General features: G+C 46.6%; 1 protein-coding gene and 1 long non-coding RNA gene across 4 annotated transcripts in view; both read right to left on the reverse strand.

Annotated features, from left to right (window-relative positions):
• Positions 1–12,505, reverse strand: part of HECTD3 (HECT domain E3 ubiquitin protein ligase 3) — a 112,134-nt gene extending 99,629 nt beyond the window's left edge. The window contains exons 1-5 of the mRNA XM_082265613.1: positions 12,413–12,505; positions 5,661–5,991; positions 5,061–5,221; positions 4,870–4,962; positions 278–413 (exon numbers count right to left, since the gene is read on the reverse strand). Coding sequence (XP_082121739.1) covers positions 278–413; positions 4,870–4,962; positions 5,061–5,221; positions 5,661–5,981 — 711 coding nt within the window. The 5' untranslated portion in view covers positions 5,982–5,991; positions 12,413–12,505. The remainder of the gene's footprint in view (positions 1–277; positions 414–4,869; positions 4,963–5,060; positions 5,222–5,660; positions 5,992–12,412) is intronic.
• Positions 12,506–14,215: 1,710 nt separating this feature from the next.
• LOC309561178 lies at positions 14,216–14,789 on the reverse strand. 3 transcript variants are annotated; one of them, XR_014225551.1, is made up of 5 exons: positions 14,739–14,772; positions 14,652–14,688; positions 14,478–14,514; positions 14,304–14,340; positions 14,216–14,253 (listed from the first exon to the last, which is right to left on the reverse strand). It is a non-coding gene; the product is annotated as an uncharacterized lncRNA (long non-coding RNA). The 3 variants fall into 3 exon arrangements; XR_014225550.1 differs by lacking the exons at positions 14,478–14,514; positions 14,652–14,688 and adding an exon at positions 14,420–14,456; XR_014225549.1 differs by lacking the exons at positions 14,478–14,514; positions 14,652–14,688 and having other exon boundaries at positions 14,739–14,789.
• Between the last annotated feature and the right edge of the window lie 1,914 nt (positions 14,790–16,703).

Genomic DNA, 16,703 nt, shown 5'->3' on the forward strand with positions numbered 1-16,703 from the left:
GACATGGCTCTGCACCCCCCTACCCCCACGTGATATGGCTCTGCACCCATTTACCCCCATGTGACGTGGCTCTGCATCACTTTACACCATGTGACATGGCTCTTCTACACCCTCCCCATGTGACATAGCTTATCATTCTCCTTCACCCCCTCCCCCGCTAATATGACATGGCTCTGAACCACCCCAACCCCATGTGACATCTCTGGCCACACTCCCCCATGAGAAATGGTGAGAAATGGCTCTGTGCCCCCCCCCCTCCAATGTGACATGTGTGTACCGTAGCAGAGGAGACGTTGATACTGTCCACAAACTGTTTGATATTCCCCAGACTCTCGTCCTCCTTCCCCACATGTTCATACAGGAAATGGACCAAATCCTCATCACACTCGTATGTCCAGGAGGGGGGAATAAACCTGCCGGAGGGAAGAGACAGTGAGAAGAGCCGCAATGGAGGGGGGTATTCCTGGTAATGACATAAAGGTAAGTACTACAGAAATAAATAATGGTATGCCTAATATAGTCATAAAGAGTACAATCTCAGTATTTGCGGATGATACTAAATTAAGCATGCCAATATCTTCTATGCAGGATGTGGAAACCTTACAAGCGGACCTGAACAAAATAACGGAGTGGGCAACTACATGGCAGATGAGATTTAATGTTGAAAAATGTAAAGTAATGCACTTGTGGGCCAGAAACCAGAAAGCAAGCTACTCACTAGGGGGGGAACCTCTGGGTGAGTCTAGGATGGAAAAAGACCTGGGGGTACTGGTAGACAACAGGCTTGGCAGTGGCATGCAATGCCAAGCCGCCGCAAGCAAAGCCAACAGAATACTGGGATGTATAAAAAAGGGGATTCACTCCAGAGATAAAATGAGAATTCTCCCATTCTACAAGACTCTGGTCCGGCCACATCTGGAGTATGCTGTCCAGTTCTGGGCACCGGTCCTCAGGAAGGATGTGCTGGAACTGGAGAAAGTCCAGAGAAGGGCAACAAAAATAATTAGGGGGATGGAGGACATCAGCTATGAGGAAAGACTACAAGCACTGAACTTATTCTCTCTGGAGAAGAGACGATTGAGGGGGGATATGATATCAATGTACAAATACTGTACTGGTGACCCGAGCATAAGGAACAAACTATTCAGAGAAAGGAGATACAATAAGACACGTGGCCACTCACTAAAACTAGAGGAAAGGCGGTTTAACCTTAAAGTGCGTAAGGGGTTCTTCACTGTAAGAGGGGTAAGGATGTGGAATTCTCTTCCACAGGCAGTCGTATCAGCAGGGAGCATTGATAGTTTCAAAAAACTATTAGATGGACACCTTAAAGACCACAACATACAGGGGTATACAATGTACAACATACAGGGGTATACAATGTACAACATACAGGGGGTATACAATGTACAACATACAGGGGTATACAATGTACAACATACAGGGGTATACAATGTACAACATACAGGGGTATACAATGTACAACATACAGGGGTATACAATGTACAACATACAGGGGTATACAATGTACGGCTAAAAGCAAACACACACACATCATAGGTTGAACTGGATGGACTGATGTCTTTTTTCAACCTCACTAACTATGTAACTATGTAACTATGTAAGATGAGAGATAGACATAAAAATGGAAAAATAGATATTCCTAGTACAGACAAGTTGGTAGTACACAGATAAAGGTAGGTATGCCTAGTAAAGCATAAAAGGTGGGTACTAGACATGTGCAATACGTTCAGGTCCAAATACAAATTCAGCCAAATTTTTGGGTATTCGGATGTATCCGAATCTCCGAATGAAATAGTAATGAATAGTAAGGAATTTCATTGAAATCCGTTAAAAATAGTGTCCCTCGTCATGTGACGTCAGAAGGGGCGGTGCCACTGGGTAACGTAACCAGGTGACCTCGCCCCTTGCCTATTCAAGAACTGTCAAAGCTGAAGTGAGGGCAGATGGCCGGTAGCCTCCAGGGGCTGACTGGCAACTTTCGGGCCAGGGGGCAAGTACAAACCAGAGGCCCATGGTGCAGCGACTCAGCCCCCCTCCCACTCTCCCTCTTCCTGACCCCAATTCCAGACTGACTGAAGCTCCGCTCCGGGTACTCTCTACTACCCCCGGGCAAATCCAGGTTCCCAACCTGGCCTGCAGGGGGTAGTTGGGGGTTCTGGGCTGGCTGGAGGATGGGAGTCTCCAGTGGGGCAGGGAACCGGCCTCTGCTCAGACACAGTTTACACCGTCCACGCTGGGGGAGGCCTGCGCTCTGTCCTTGTCTTCAACCCGCACTCAGTAGGTCAGAAGTTGGGACTTCCTTCTTCTCATCAGCAGTAATTCTTTAGGCATGTCTGTGGCAGAAGCAATGCAACCTTTTAACGGGCACCAGAGCGACCCTAGGGGGCAACTTCCCCCCCCCTGCCCCTGTCTTGCCCTGGTAGCCTCTTAGGAAGTGAAGCGTTATTTTCAATCTTTCTATTTTTGAGGCCGGTGGGCATCGTGATGAACGATGAATTTACATCTTACTTTTTTTAAATAAAGGACTTATCAAAAACGGTTTTCTGTGGTTTTTATTTTTTGGTGAATGGATACAGATACGATGTACCCAATACCCATTCACATGGGTGGGGGGGGGGAGATCTGGGGGCTTCCAGGTACCGATAAGCCCCTCACCCACAGCCCCCGACAACCACAGCCCAGGGTTGTTGGCAAGAGGCCCTTGTCTCCATCAACATGGGAACAAGGTTCATTGGGGTGGGGGTGCCCCAAAGCACCCACCCCCCTAAGTGGAGGGAATGTGGCCTGGTATAGTTCAGGAGGGGGGGGGGGCGCTTGCTCGTCCCACCCCCCTTTTTCCTGACCTGCCGAGCTGCATGCCCGGAGTCTGGTATGGAATTTGGGGGGGACCCCCAAGTCATTTTTTTTTTTAATTTTGGCGTGGAGGTTCCCCTTAATATCCATACCAGACCCAAAGGGCCTGATATGTACCGGGGGAGGGGGGGGACCCTACGTGGCTTTTTTTAAAATTTTCTATTGTCAGCATTCTTTCTCTCTACATTCATCTGTCAGTGGGGAAGCCCGCTGACAGATGAGGACTCGTGGTTGCTAAGGACGCGGGCGGCCGGCTTCCCGGCCCGCTGCTTAACAACCAGCTATTTCTTCACACAGAATTCGAATCGGTCAATCGTTTTTCAACCGATCCGAATTCAAATTCTTCTGAAAAGTTGGAATTGGTTAGAAAATTAATAGATGAAACGAATTTTAACGAAAACGAAACTAAAGGAATTCCGAAACCAAACGAAATGAATTCCTTAATGAACCAAAATGAGTAAAATAACGAATCTTTCCGTTCTGCACATGTTAGTGGGTACTGCATGGATCGAGGAGGAAATCCCTACTAAAGACATAAAGGGAAATACTACAGAAACTAAAGGGGTATTCCCAGAGAAGACATAAAAGGTGGCTGATACAGGGATTAGGTGGGTGTTCCTATTATAGATATAAAGGTTGGTACTATGTAGATAAAGGTAGGTACGCCTGGTAAGGACATACAGGTGGGTACTACACAGATCACAGTGGGTATCCCTACTAATAACATAAGAATAGGTACAATAGAAATAAAGATGGGTAAGCTTTGTAGAGACATAAAAGGTGGGTGGCACATAGATAAAGGTAAGGTATCACACAATGAAGGTGGGTACTCCTAGTATAGACATAATGTGGGTATCACACAATGAAGGTGGGTACTCCTAGTAAAGACATAAGGTGGGTATCACACAATGAAGGTGGGTACTCCTAGTATAGACATAAGGTGGGTATCACACAATGAAGGTGGGTACTCCTAGTATAGACATAAGGTGGGTAGCACACAATGAAGGTGGGCACTCCTAGTATAAACATAAGGTGGGTAGCACACAATGAAGGTGGGTAGTACACAATGAAGGTGGGTACTCCTGGTATAGACATAAGGTGGGTGGCACACAATGAAGGTGGGTACTCCTAGTATAGACATAAGGTGAGTAGCACACAATGAAGGTAGGTACTCCTAGTATAGACATAAGGTGAGTAGCACACAATGAAGGTGGGTACTCCAAGTATAGACATAAGGTGGGTAGCACACAATGAAGGTGGGTACTCCTAGTATAGACATAAGGTGAGTAGCACACAATGAAGGTAGGTACTCCTAGTATAGACATAAGGTGAGTAGCACACAATGAAGGTGGGTACTCCAAGTATAGACATAAGGTGGGTAGCACACAATGAAGGTGGGTACTCCAAGTATAGACATAAGGTGGGTAGCACACAATGAAGGTGGGTACTCCTAGTATAGACATAAGGTGAGTATCACACAATGAAGGTGGGTACTCTTAGTAAAGACATAAGGTGGGTGGCACACAATGAAGGTGGGTACTCCTAGTATAGACATAAGGTGAGTATCACACAATGAAGGTGGGTACTCTTAGTAAAGACATAAGGTGGGTGGCACACAATGAAGGTGGGTACTCCTAGTATAGACATAAGGTGGGTGGCACACAATGAAGGTGGGTACTCCTAGTATAGACATAAGGTGGGTGGCACACAATGAAGGTGGGTACTCCTAGTATAGACATAAGGTGGGTAGCACACAATGAAGGTGGGTACTCCTAGTATAGACATAAGGTGGGTAGCACACAATGAAGGTGGGTACTCCTAGTATAGACATAAGGTGGGTAGCACACAATGAAGGTGGGTACTCCTAGTATAGACATAAGGTGGGTAGCACACAATGAAGGTGGGCACTCCGAGAACAGAAATGATACAATATGGTGTCGGACATATTTTGGTATCGGGGGTCGGTGGGGGTGGAATCTCTCCGGTCATTACCGTAATTTCTGTACCGCTTCCTCATCTGGTTGGGTAGATCTTGGGTGCCTCGCCAGGCGCATGGAGTAAGTGGCGTCCACAACATCCTCCCACCTGCAGAGAGACCGGAATGAGCCCCGCACCCAACACATCTCTATATATACCCCTCCCCCACCACCCATACCTGCCCCCGCCAACCATCGCACACCTACCTGCTGATGGGTTTGTAATCCACCCCAAATAAGTGCTGCTGGCCGGTAAGCTTATCGTGGGATTCCACCGGGACCAGCCGGTCCCCTCCATTGTCCTGCCTGCAGAGCAGCACCCAGCCCTCCGCCATGTCACCGCCGATGCCGTACTCCTCCATCTGATCCTGGAATACAGAGAGCGCCGGGCAACCGCAATCACTCACCACAAGACGTATTTCCATCATACCATCCCCCGACACCCCAACATCCCTTCCCCCCATCCCTGTGCTGAGTTCCCGGGTCTGTACACCAGCTGTGCCCATTATGAGGGGTTCCCACCATCCCTGTGCTGAGTTCCCGGGTCTGTACACCCGATGTGCCCATTATGAGGGGTTCCCACCATCCCTGTGCTGAGTTCCCGAGTCTGTACACCCGCTGTGCCCATTATGAGGGGTTCCCACCATCCCTGTGCTGAGTTCCTGGGTCTGTACACCCGCTGTGCCCATTATGAGGGGTTCCCACCATCCCTGTGCTGAGTTCCTGGGTCTGTACACCTGCTGTGCCCATTATGAGGGGTTCCCACCATCCCTGTGCTGAGTATTATGGAGAAGTTATTTTTCTCACCTTGCTCAGCTTCACCCACAGCCCGTTGGCGTTGCCGTACTCCTCGCCCGTGGCTTTGACGCAGCTTCCTTTCTGCACCTCCACGGTGGCCCTGACCAGCTTCTTCAGATTGTGCTTGGAGTAGCCGGGGTCCTCCCACACGGTCATCAGGGAGCGGGACGTGGCGGCTGCGTTGGGGTCCTTACAGATCTTGTACTGCACCTCCGCGGGGACATAGCACAGAGCTTGGGGGAGGAGCTTGGCCCGGCGCAGACATTCGATACATTCCAGAACACAACGGATCTGGCCAAGGAGCCGCCGCGGGTCGTTGCCGTCCTGCATGGCGGAAACACTGCGGACAACAAGAAAAAAAAAAAAAAAGCACAGATTGCAACCCACTGAATCAGGAGTTTGATCATTTGTATCAGCCTCAGCACAGCAGAGCACAGACTGGGACAGGGAGAAGCAGCACAAGGAGCCAACCAGGTGTGCTGCAGCGCACAAGGGACATGCTGATAGGAGGAGAGAGCAGAGTAAATCAGCTTCCTGCATGTACAGCAGAGCTCAGCCTGGGGGAGGGAGGAGGAGCCAGTTGTGCTGCCGAATAACCACTTGAAGACCCGCCCCTTTTCTGCCACTTTTTGTATACAAGTTTGAATCCGTATTTTTTGCTAGAAAATTGCTTATAACCCCCAAAGATTATATACTTTTTTTTTACCAGAGGCGCAAGAGAATAAAATGGCGATATTTTATGTCACGTGGTTTTGCAAATGCAATTTTTGGGGGAAAAATACACTTTAATAATTTTAACCACTTTACGTCCACCCACCGCAGATGTACTGCAGCAGGCAGCCTCTCCCCGGCAAATCGCCATTCATGTACGGCGCTCGCTCTCGGGAAGCGGGGACTCCGATGCACGGGGCAGACGGTTCTGATTGCCGCCTGACACCCGCGATCGCTCCCCGCTGAGAGAGAAGAACAGTCGGATGTTGTAAACACAGCTGACCGTTCTTCTCTCTGGAATGATCACAGAGCGCCTGTGATCCTTCTATATAGGACCACAGGTCTCTATGATCATTTCACAAGCCACGCCCCCCACAGTTAGAAACACCCCCTAGGCGCACATTTAACCCCTTGATCACCCACAGTGTTAACCCCTTCCCTGCCAGTGTCATTATTACAGTAACAGTGCATATTTTTAGCACTGATTACTGCAGTAATGTCACTGGTACCCCCAAAAGTGTCAAAAATGTCAGTTAGGGGTCTGATCTGTCCGCCGCAATCCCGCTAAAAAATCACAGATGGCCGTCATTACTAGTATAAAAAAAAAAAAAAAAAGACAAATCTTTCCCGTTGTTTGTAGATGCGATAACTTTTGCACAAACCAATCAAAATACGCTTATTTCGATTTTTTTTTTACCAAAATTATGTAGCAGAAAACAAATTGGCCTAAAATGTTAAAAAATTTTGATTTTTACTTTTTTTTGAGAATGTCATATAAAAGAATGTGAAAAATATTGTTTTTTTTTTTCAAAAATTGTCGCTTTTTTTTTTTTTTTGTTTATAGCACAAAAAAAAAAAAAATATGTAGAAGAAAACAAATTGGCCTAAAATGATGAAGAAAATTCGATTTTTATTTTTTTTAATGGTAATGTTATATAGCAGAAAGTAAAAAATATTGTTTTGTTTTCAGAATTGTAGCTCTTTTTTTGTTTATAGCGCAAAAAAAAAAAAAAAAAAAAAAAAAAAAAAAAAAAAAAAAAAAATCGCACAGGTCATCAAATACCACCAAAAGAAAGCTCTGTTTGTGGGGAAAAAAAGGACCTCAATTTATTTGGGTAGACTGTCGCACGACCGCGCAATTGTCAGTTAAAGTAACGCAGTGCCGAATCACAAAATATAGCCTGGTCATTAAGGGGACAAATCCTTGCGGTACAGAAGTGGTTAATGTGTTTCTCGGCCGAACTGTTTGCACCGGGCATATGTGACAAACTGAACGAAAAACGATTTATCGTTCAAAGTTCGGTCATTACATGATGGAGCGATCGTCTGCTCTCACGGCCGATTTTTCATTTTTCGAAAAAGGAGTTCGAACAATTTTTCTGCTTTAAAAATCTTCATAGGCAATGGTTTTATTCCATTTACAGGTTACCAGTTTAGAGTTACTGAGGAGGTTTAGCGCTAGAATTATTGATCTCGCTCTAATGATCGCAGCGATGTGAGGTGCGAATACCATTTATATACGTGTGTGTCCATAAAGACATGGATGAGCGAGTTTGGGGTGGAGGAACGTGACTGACCTGACCTCAACCCGATAGAACACCTTTGGGATGAATTGGAGTGGAGACTGTGCGCTAGGCCTTCTCCTCCAACATCACAAATGCGCTTCTGGAAGAATGGTGAAACATTCCTATAGACACACTCCCTTGCAGGCGTTGTATTACTTAGTCTTCCGGCCCAATCGTAGGCTATGCCGAATCTTGGCGCACACAGAAGTGATAATTTGCCTCTGGTGCCACGTCAGTGCAATGTGATACAAAGTATCAATCAGTACTGAGTCAGGGACCTAAAGAGAATGGATCAGTAATGCTGTGCGCCCGTTCCGATCATCCGAGGATGACTCATGACGGATCATAAAAATATCACAACGGCCACCAACGCAACTTCTTTAACCACTTTGCCTCTGGAAGGTTTTATCCCCCCCCCCCCCCCTTCATGACCGGGGCATTTTTTGCTATTCAGCACTTTAACCGCTAATTGTGCGGTCATGCAACGCTGTACCCAAATCAAATCTGTAGCATTTTTTTTCCCCACACAAATACAGCTTTCTTTTGGTGGTATTTGATCACCGCTTTTTTTTTTTTGTGATATTAACAAAAAAAAAAAAAGACCATAAATTTTGCAAAATAATAATAATAAAAAAAAATATTTTTTTCAAAACAAACAAAAGAAAGATCTATTTGTACACAGAGGAGAGCTGGCATATGAGGGGCATGGAAGTGTCTTAGTGTCGATGAATGCAAATAAATACAAAACAAAAAAAAAAAAAAGAAGGCCCAAAGGGCTTTATAAGACACAAATCACAAAGGTATAAAATGTACAAAATGTATTAAATTGTAAACAGTATCTCACAAAAGTAAGCACACCCCTCACATATACACGCATACATACATACACATAATTATATATATATATATATATATATATATATATATATACATACACACACACACACACACACACACACACATACAGTATCTCACAAAAGTAAGTACACCCCTCACATTTTTGTAAATTTTTTATTCTATCTTTTCATGTGACAACACTGAAGAAATGACACTTTGCTACAATGTAAAGTAGTGAGTGTACAGCTTGTATAACAGTGTAAATTTACTGTCCCCTCAAAATAACTCAACACACAGCTATTAATGTCTAAACCGCTGGCAACAAAAGTCAGTACACCCCTAAGTGACAATGTCCAAATTGGGCCCAAAGTGTGAATATTTTGTGTGGCCGCCATTATTTTCCAGCACTGCCTTAACCCTCTTGGGCATGGAGTTCACCAGAGCTTCACAGGTTGTCACTGGAGTCCTCTTCCCCTCCTCCATGATGACATCACAGAGCTGGTGGATGTTAGAGACCTTGCGCTCCTCCACCTTCTGTTTGAGGATACCCCACAGATGCTCAATAGGGTTTAGGTCTGGAGACGCTTGGCCAGTCCATCACCTTTACCCTCAGCTTCTTTAGCAAGGCAGTGGTCATCTTGGAGGTGTTTGGGGTCGTTATGTTGGAATACTGCCCTGCGGCCCAGTCTCTGAAGGGAGGGGATCATGCTCTGCTTCAGTATGTCACAGTACATGTTGGCATTCATGGTTCCCCCAATGAACTGTAGCTCCCCAGTGCCAGCAGCACTCATGCAGCCCCAGACCATGACACTCCCACCACCATGCCTGACTGTAGGAAGACACACTTGTCTTTGTACTCCTCACCTGGTTGCCCCCACACACGCCTGACACCATCTGACACCAAATAAGTTTATCTTGGTCTCATCAGAGCACAGGAGATGGTTCCAGTAATCCATGTCCTTAGTCTGCTTGTCTTCCACAAACTGTTTGCAGGCTTTCTTGTGCATCATCTTTAGAAGAGACTTCCTTCTGGGACGACAGTCATGCAGACCAATTTGATGCAGTGTGCGGCGTATGGTCTGAGCACTGACAGGCTGACCCACCATCCCTTCAACCTCTGCAGCAATGCTGGCAGCACTCATACGTCTATTTCTCAAAGACAACCTCTGGATATGACGCTGAGCACGTGCACTCAACTTCTTTGGTCGACCATGGTGAGGCCTATTCTGAGTGGATCCTGTCCTGTTAAACCGCTGTATGGTCTTGGCCACCGTGCTGCAGCTCAGTTTCAGGGTCTTGGCAATATTCTTATAGCCTAGGCCATCTTTATGTAGAACAACAATTATTTTTTCAGATCCTCAGAGAGTTCTTTGCCATGAGGTGCCATGTTGGACTTCCAGTGACCAGTATGAGAGAGTGAGAGCGATAACACCAAATTTAACACACCTGCCCCCCATTCACACCTGAGACCTTCTAACACTAACGAGTCACATGACACCGGGGAGGGAAAATGGCTAATTGGGCCCAATTTGGAGATTGTCACTTAGGGGTGCACTCACTTTTGTTGCCAGTGGTGTAGACATTAATGACTGTGTGTTGAGTTATTTTGAGGGGACAGCAAATTTACACTGTTATACAAGCTGTACACTCACTACTTTACATTGTAGCAAAGTGTCATTTCTTCAGTGTTGTCACATGAAAAGATAGAATAAAATATTTACAAAAATGTGAGGGGTGTACTTACTTTTGTCAGATACTGTATATATACAGACAGACACACTCACACCACTGCTTGCCTGCACATTTCTCCTCCCTTGATGAATACTCATGGATCTCTGCAGTCCCCTGTTATCTCCGCCCTCATCCAGCTCTCCTGGGCTCTCCTATGACTCATCCCTCCTCCCTTGCTGGCAAACTCTCACAAGAGTGAGTGAGAGAGAGCTGTGCATGATGTCATTAGCCTAGGCTAATTACCACCTAATAATACACAGCAGCAGTTGGTCGGTGGGTACCATGGACTTGATGTCTGCTGGCACCCGCCGATCCATCGGTACAGAGGGAGACCTAGGCATGTAAGCAAGGCAGATCGCTGTGTGTTCCTGCAAAACACCGATCTATGCCTTCCCCTAATAACCTCCCCCACAATAAGAAGCATCAGTGCAAGCACCTCCCCCATAGCAAGAAACACCAGTGCAAGCCCCTCCCCCATAGTGAGAAACACCAGTGCAAGCCCCTCCCCCATAGTGAGAAACACCAGTGCAAGCCCCTCCCCCATAGTGAGAAACACCAGTGCATGCACCTCCCACATAGAAAGAACCCCCAGCACAAGCACCTCCCCCCCTCCCCCGGACACATGTGGCCCAGTCAGACATTCTATTCGGCCCATCACTAGGAGAGGTAAAGGGGGTCGGTGGCCATTCCTAACACTAAGAATTCAGTTCAATTTCCACTTCTACCCCCCAAACCCCACTGATTACTCTGATGTATGGGGGACTCTGATGGGGAAGCTGACTTATAAAGGGGGGGGTGATACTCTGATGATGTAAGGAGGAGGGGCTCTGAGGGGGGCACTGATGTAAGGATCAGGGGGATCCAATGGGGACCCTGAAGTAAGGGGGGAGAATCTAATGGGGACACTGACATAAGGGGGGTAGGGGGTGCTGATAGGGACCCTTATGTTGAGGGAGGGGGGCTCTGAAGGGGACACTGATGTAAGCAGCAGGGAGGCTCTCATGGCGACCCAGATGTAAAGGGTGGAATGTGATGGAGATCCTGACATAAGGGGGGGTAGGGGACTCTGATGGGGACCCAGAAAAAAGGGGAGGGGGGAATTCTGATGCGGATCCAGATGCAAAGTGAGGGGGGCTCTGATGGGGACCCTGATGTAAAGGGGGAGAATCTATTGGGTACCCTGACATAAGGGGGTAGGGGTCTCTGATGGGAACCATGATACAAGAAGGGGGTCCCTGACATGAGGGGGCTCTGATGTAAGGGGGGGGGGCACTCCGATTGGGGCTCTGATGTAAAGGGGAAAATACATTTTGATGGGGACCCTATTGTAAGGTGGGAATTGAACCGTGATGGGAACACTGACACAAGGAAATGGGGGGGGGGGGGGTGACTCTTATGGGGACCCTGACCTAACCAGAAGGGGAGGGGGTTGTGTTGAGACAATGATGTAAGAAGGAGGGGCTCTAATGGGGACCCTGATGTAAAGGGGGAGAATCAAATAGGGACCCTGACATAAGGGGGGTAGGAGACTCTGATGGGGACCCTGAGATAAGGGGGGGTAGGAGACTCTGATGGGGACCCTGAGATAAGGGGGTAGGGGACTCTGATGGGGACCCTGAGATAAGGGGGGTAGGGGACCCTGAAGGGGACCATGAAATAAGAAGGGGGACCCTCACATTAGGGGGCTCTGATGTATGGGGGGGAAGGGAGGAGGGTCCTTCCCATACACCGGGGTACCCTGGGGGGCTCAGTGCTGCCTTCCTGACCCCTGCAGGACCCCCAGTGACACCGGTCCCATTGGTTTGTATTGGAAGCACAGACAGTCCTGATTGCAGCACACAGACATTGGCTGTATAATTCTATAGAGAGGAGCCAATTCCATCCTATATATGGGGGGAGGGGGGGACATTCACCTACCTGCACTGATCTCCTCCTCCAACACCAATCACTACCGTAATTACCCCACCCAACCCGGAAGTGCCCTCTACCTTACACCCCAGAATAGCTGTGCACTCCTACCTTATATCCCAGAATAGATGTGCACCTTACCATAATTCCCAGAATAGCTGTGCACCTTACCATAATTCCCAGAATAGCTGTGCACCTTACCATAATTCCCAGAATAGCTGTGCACCTTACCATAATTCCCAGAATAGCTGCACATGCTCAACCGTATATTCCAGAGTAGCCGTGCATATCTACTGTATATACCGAACTATGTGCGCATGTCTACCATATATATCACTATAGAAAATTCTCAGCTGTGTATATACAAAAAGGTTATATCAGTGCTCAGTGTACGGAGGTGTATTATAGCACAGCCCACTGATATAGCGCTATTACTGCCCAGTGTACGGAGGTGTATTATAGCACAGCCCACTGATATAGCGCTATTACTGCCCAGTGTACGGAGGTGTATTATAGCACAGCCCACTGATATAGCGCTATTACTGCAGAAAATGGTCTTTAATTAGGGGCGGAACTTTCATTTAAATAGGGTGTGGCTGTGCAAGAGGCGTATCATTACCCAGTGAGTGGGCTGTGTAGGCAGTGGCATACCCATACATCACTGCCTACTTATGCATGCACACAGAGGGAGCCTGTCACCAGATCACAGCCAATGATTCACGGCCGGGACCTGCTGACCGGTTGCATCCAATCACAGCTCAGAGCTCTGTACACAGGGAATGATCTCTTTGTTTCTCCTCCCTGCAAAGCAGAGATAAGAAACAGAGATGTAGTAGTAAAAGCAGCTCACATTACACATTTAACCCCTTGATTTCCCCTGATGTTACCCCCTTCCCAGCCAGTGTCATTAGTGTACAGTGACAGTGCATAGTATTAGCACTGATCACTGCATTAGCGTCACTGGTGATGTCAGTGGCAGTTGGTGTTTTCAATCTTTTTTAATTTATAGCGCAAAAAAATAAAAAGAAAATCGCAGCGGTGAGCGAATACCTCCAAATGAAAGCTCTATTTGTGTGAAAAAAAAATGATATAAATTGAATTTGGGTAGAGTGTTGCATGACCGCGCAATTACCAGTTAATCACTTCTGGCCTGGCTGTGCAAGGTTGCGTACATACAGTATACGTGATTTAGTGCATGAGATTTCGGGGCGCGCGTAATTGGAAACAGCAGGAGCCAATCAGTGACCATCGAGACCCGCCGTTCGTTCAGTGGAATGACAGAACGGCGGTCTTCCTATGTAAACAAGGCAGAGCGCGGTTCTGTCAGGGAGGGAAAGAGATCTTGTGTGTTTCCTCTAAACTGAAACACAGATCTCTCTTTTCCTCTAGGACAGGGGGTGTCAAACTCAATTTCATCGCGGGACGGATCAGCATTATGGTTGCCCTCAAAGGGCCGGTTGTATCTGAAAGACTCGATGTCCAGAGCACCCCCCCCCCCTCCCCCTTACATTGGATATCAAAAGCCCCCCCCTGGCCCACAGAATCTGTGGGGTATTGTAAAGAGGAAGATGAGAGACACCAGACCCAACAATGCAGAGGAGATGAAGGCCGCTATCAAAGCAACCTGGGCTTCCATAACACCTCAGCAGTGCCACAGGCTGATCGCCTCCATGCCACGCCGCATTGATGCAGTAATTCATGCAAAAGGAGCCCCGACCAAGTATTGAGTGCATCCTATACTGTACATGGACAGACTTCTCCCCCTATACTGTACATGGACAGACTTCTCCCCCTATACTGTACATGGACAGACTTCTCCTCCTATACTGTACATGGACAGACTTCTCATCCTATACTGTACATGGACAGACTTCTCCTCCTATACTGTACATGGACAGACTTCTCCTCCTATACTGTACATGGACAGACTTCTCCCCCTATACTGTACATGGACAGACTTCTCCCCCTATACTGTACATGGACAGACTTCTCATCCTATACTGTACATGGACAGACTTCTCCTCCTATACTGTACATGGACAGACGTCTCCCCCTATACTGTACATGGACAGACTTCTCCTCCTATACTGTACATGGACAGACTTCTCCCCCTATACTGTACATGGACAGACTTCTCCCCCTATACTGTACATGGACAGACTTCTCCCCCTATACTGTACATGGACAGACTTCTCATCCTATACTGTACATGGACAGACTTCCCCTCCTATACTGTATATGGACAGACTTCTCCCCCTATACTGTACATGGACAGACTTCTCCCCCTATACTGTACATGGACAGACTTCTCATCCTATACTGTACATGGACAGACTTCTCCTCCTATACTGTACATGGACAGACTTCTCCTATACTGTACATGGACAGACTTCTCATCCTATACTGTACATGGACAGACTTCTCACTAAGACAACATTTCTCTTTTAACCACTTACCGCAAAGTGACGTAGGGCTACGTCGGCAAATTTTGTGGTGTTATACCGGGGTGATGCCTCTAGCTAAAGGCACCATCCCGGTACCGTGGTTTAGAGCCGACGGTCGGCTCGGGAGCCACTCGATCGTTACCCGGGTGAGCGGGAGGGGACACCCCCCCCCCTCCCGCCGCCTTCCGCAACTTTGCTCGGGGCTCCCCGAGCACCCAGCCGACGTGTCCACCGGCTGGATGTAGTCGGAAGCGGCTTCAATCGGGTCTTCAATGACGTAACCCAGAGGCGGCGTCCATGACGTCACTTCCGGGTTACTCTGCTGCAAAAGGCGGCAGATTAAAAAAAACCGGCTGTATGCAAAAATGCAGTTTTTGGCGTTTTGCATACATGGAAGTGCAATGGAGGGGTTTGGGGTCTTTTAGACCCCCGATCCCTCCATAAAGAGTACCTGTCACTGCATATTGGTGTCACAAGGGATGTTTAAATTGCTTGTGACAGCAATAAAAGTGATCACATTTTTATTTTTTTTTTTAAAAACCTGTGATAAAGTTAAAAAAAAAAAATAAAATAAATAGGAAAAAAAAAAAAATTTTAGCCGCCCCCGTCAGCTCGTGTACGAAAGAAAACGTATACAGAAGTCGAGCGGCGAGTTAAATTGCTGTTCAAACCACACATGTGAGGTATCGCCGTGATCGCCAGAGCGTGAGCAATAATTAAAAAAAAGACCTACACTCTAACTCTAAACTGGTAACCGTTAAAAAATTTTAAAGCGTCGCCTATTGAGATTTCTATTGACCATAGTTTGTCGCCATTCCACGGGGGGGCGCAATTTTAAACCGTAACATGTTGGGTATCTATTTACTCGGCGTGACATCATCTTTCACAATATATAAAGAAAATGGGCTAACTTTACTGTTTAGTATTTTTTAAATGCAGTGAAATGTGATTTTTCGTAATTTTTCCAAAAAAATGGCGTTTTAAAGACCGCTGCGCAAATACCGCGTGACAAAAATATTGCAATGACCGACATTTTATTCTCCAGAGTCTTTGCTAAAAAAATATATATATATATATATATATATATATATATAATGTTTGGGGGTTCTAAGTAGTTTTCTAGGAAAAAATACTGGTTTTAACTTGTAAACAAAAAGTGTCCGAAATAGGGCTGGGGCTTAAGTGGTTAAAGCGGTTGTATACTTCCGAAAAAAAAAAAAACAAGCCCTGCAAGACAAAGGCATAATGTGGGGTGCATCGCATACTAGCTCATTATGAAATACTTACCTTAAAATGAAGCCCCGACACGGACCCCCGGACACCGCTGTGGGAGCTGCCATGCTCCCTCGGCGTCTCTTCTGGGTTCGGCTGCTCTGGCGCTGTGAGTGGCTGGAGCCGCGATGACGTCACTTTCCGGCACGTGCCCGGCAAGGAACTCTGAAGGTCCGCCAGACCTTCAGAGCGCATGCGCTGCTAGCGTCAGCGGCTGCATGCAGGGCAAATATCTCCTAAACTGTGCGGGTTTAGGAGATATTATTTGTACCTACAGGTAAGCCGCATTATAGGCCGCATTATAGGCTTACCTGAAAGGTAAAAGTAAAAAAAAAAAAAAAAAAAAAGGAGTATACTACCACTTTAAAAATCATTTTTTTTTTTTTTTTTTTTTTTTTTTATTGGTCTCATGTAATATTCTAATTTTCTGAGATGCTGAATTTTGGGGTGTCACTCGATGGAAAATGAAAAGAAAGAAATGCGTGAAATCTCTCACTCTGTGTGTGACATCTATAGAAAATATATGAGTTTCACTTTCTGAATTGAATTACTGAAATAAATTAACTTTTTGATGATATCATTTT

Source organism: Pelophylax lessonae, assembly GCF_965119305.1.
Source record: "Pelophylax lessonae genome assembly, chromosome: 8".
NCBI lineage: Eukaryota > Metazoa > Chordata > Amphibia > Anura > Ranidae > Pelophylax > Pelophylax lessonae.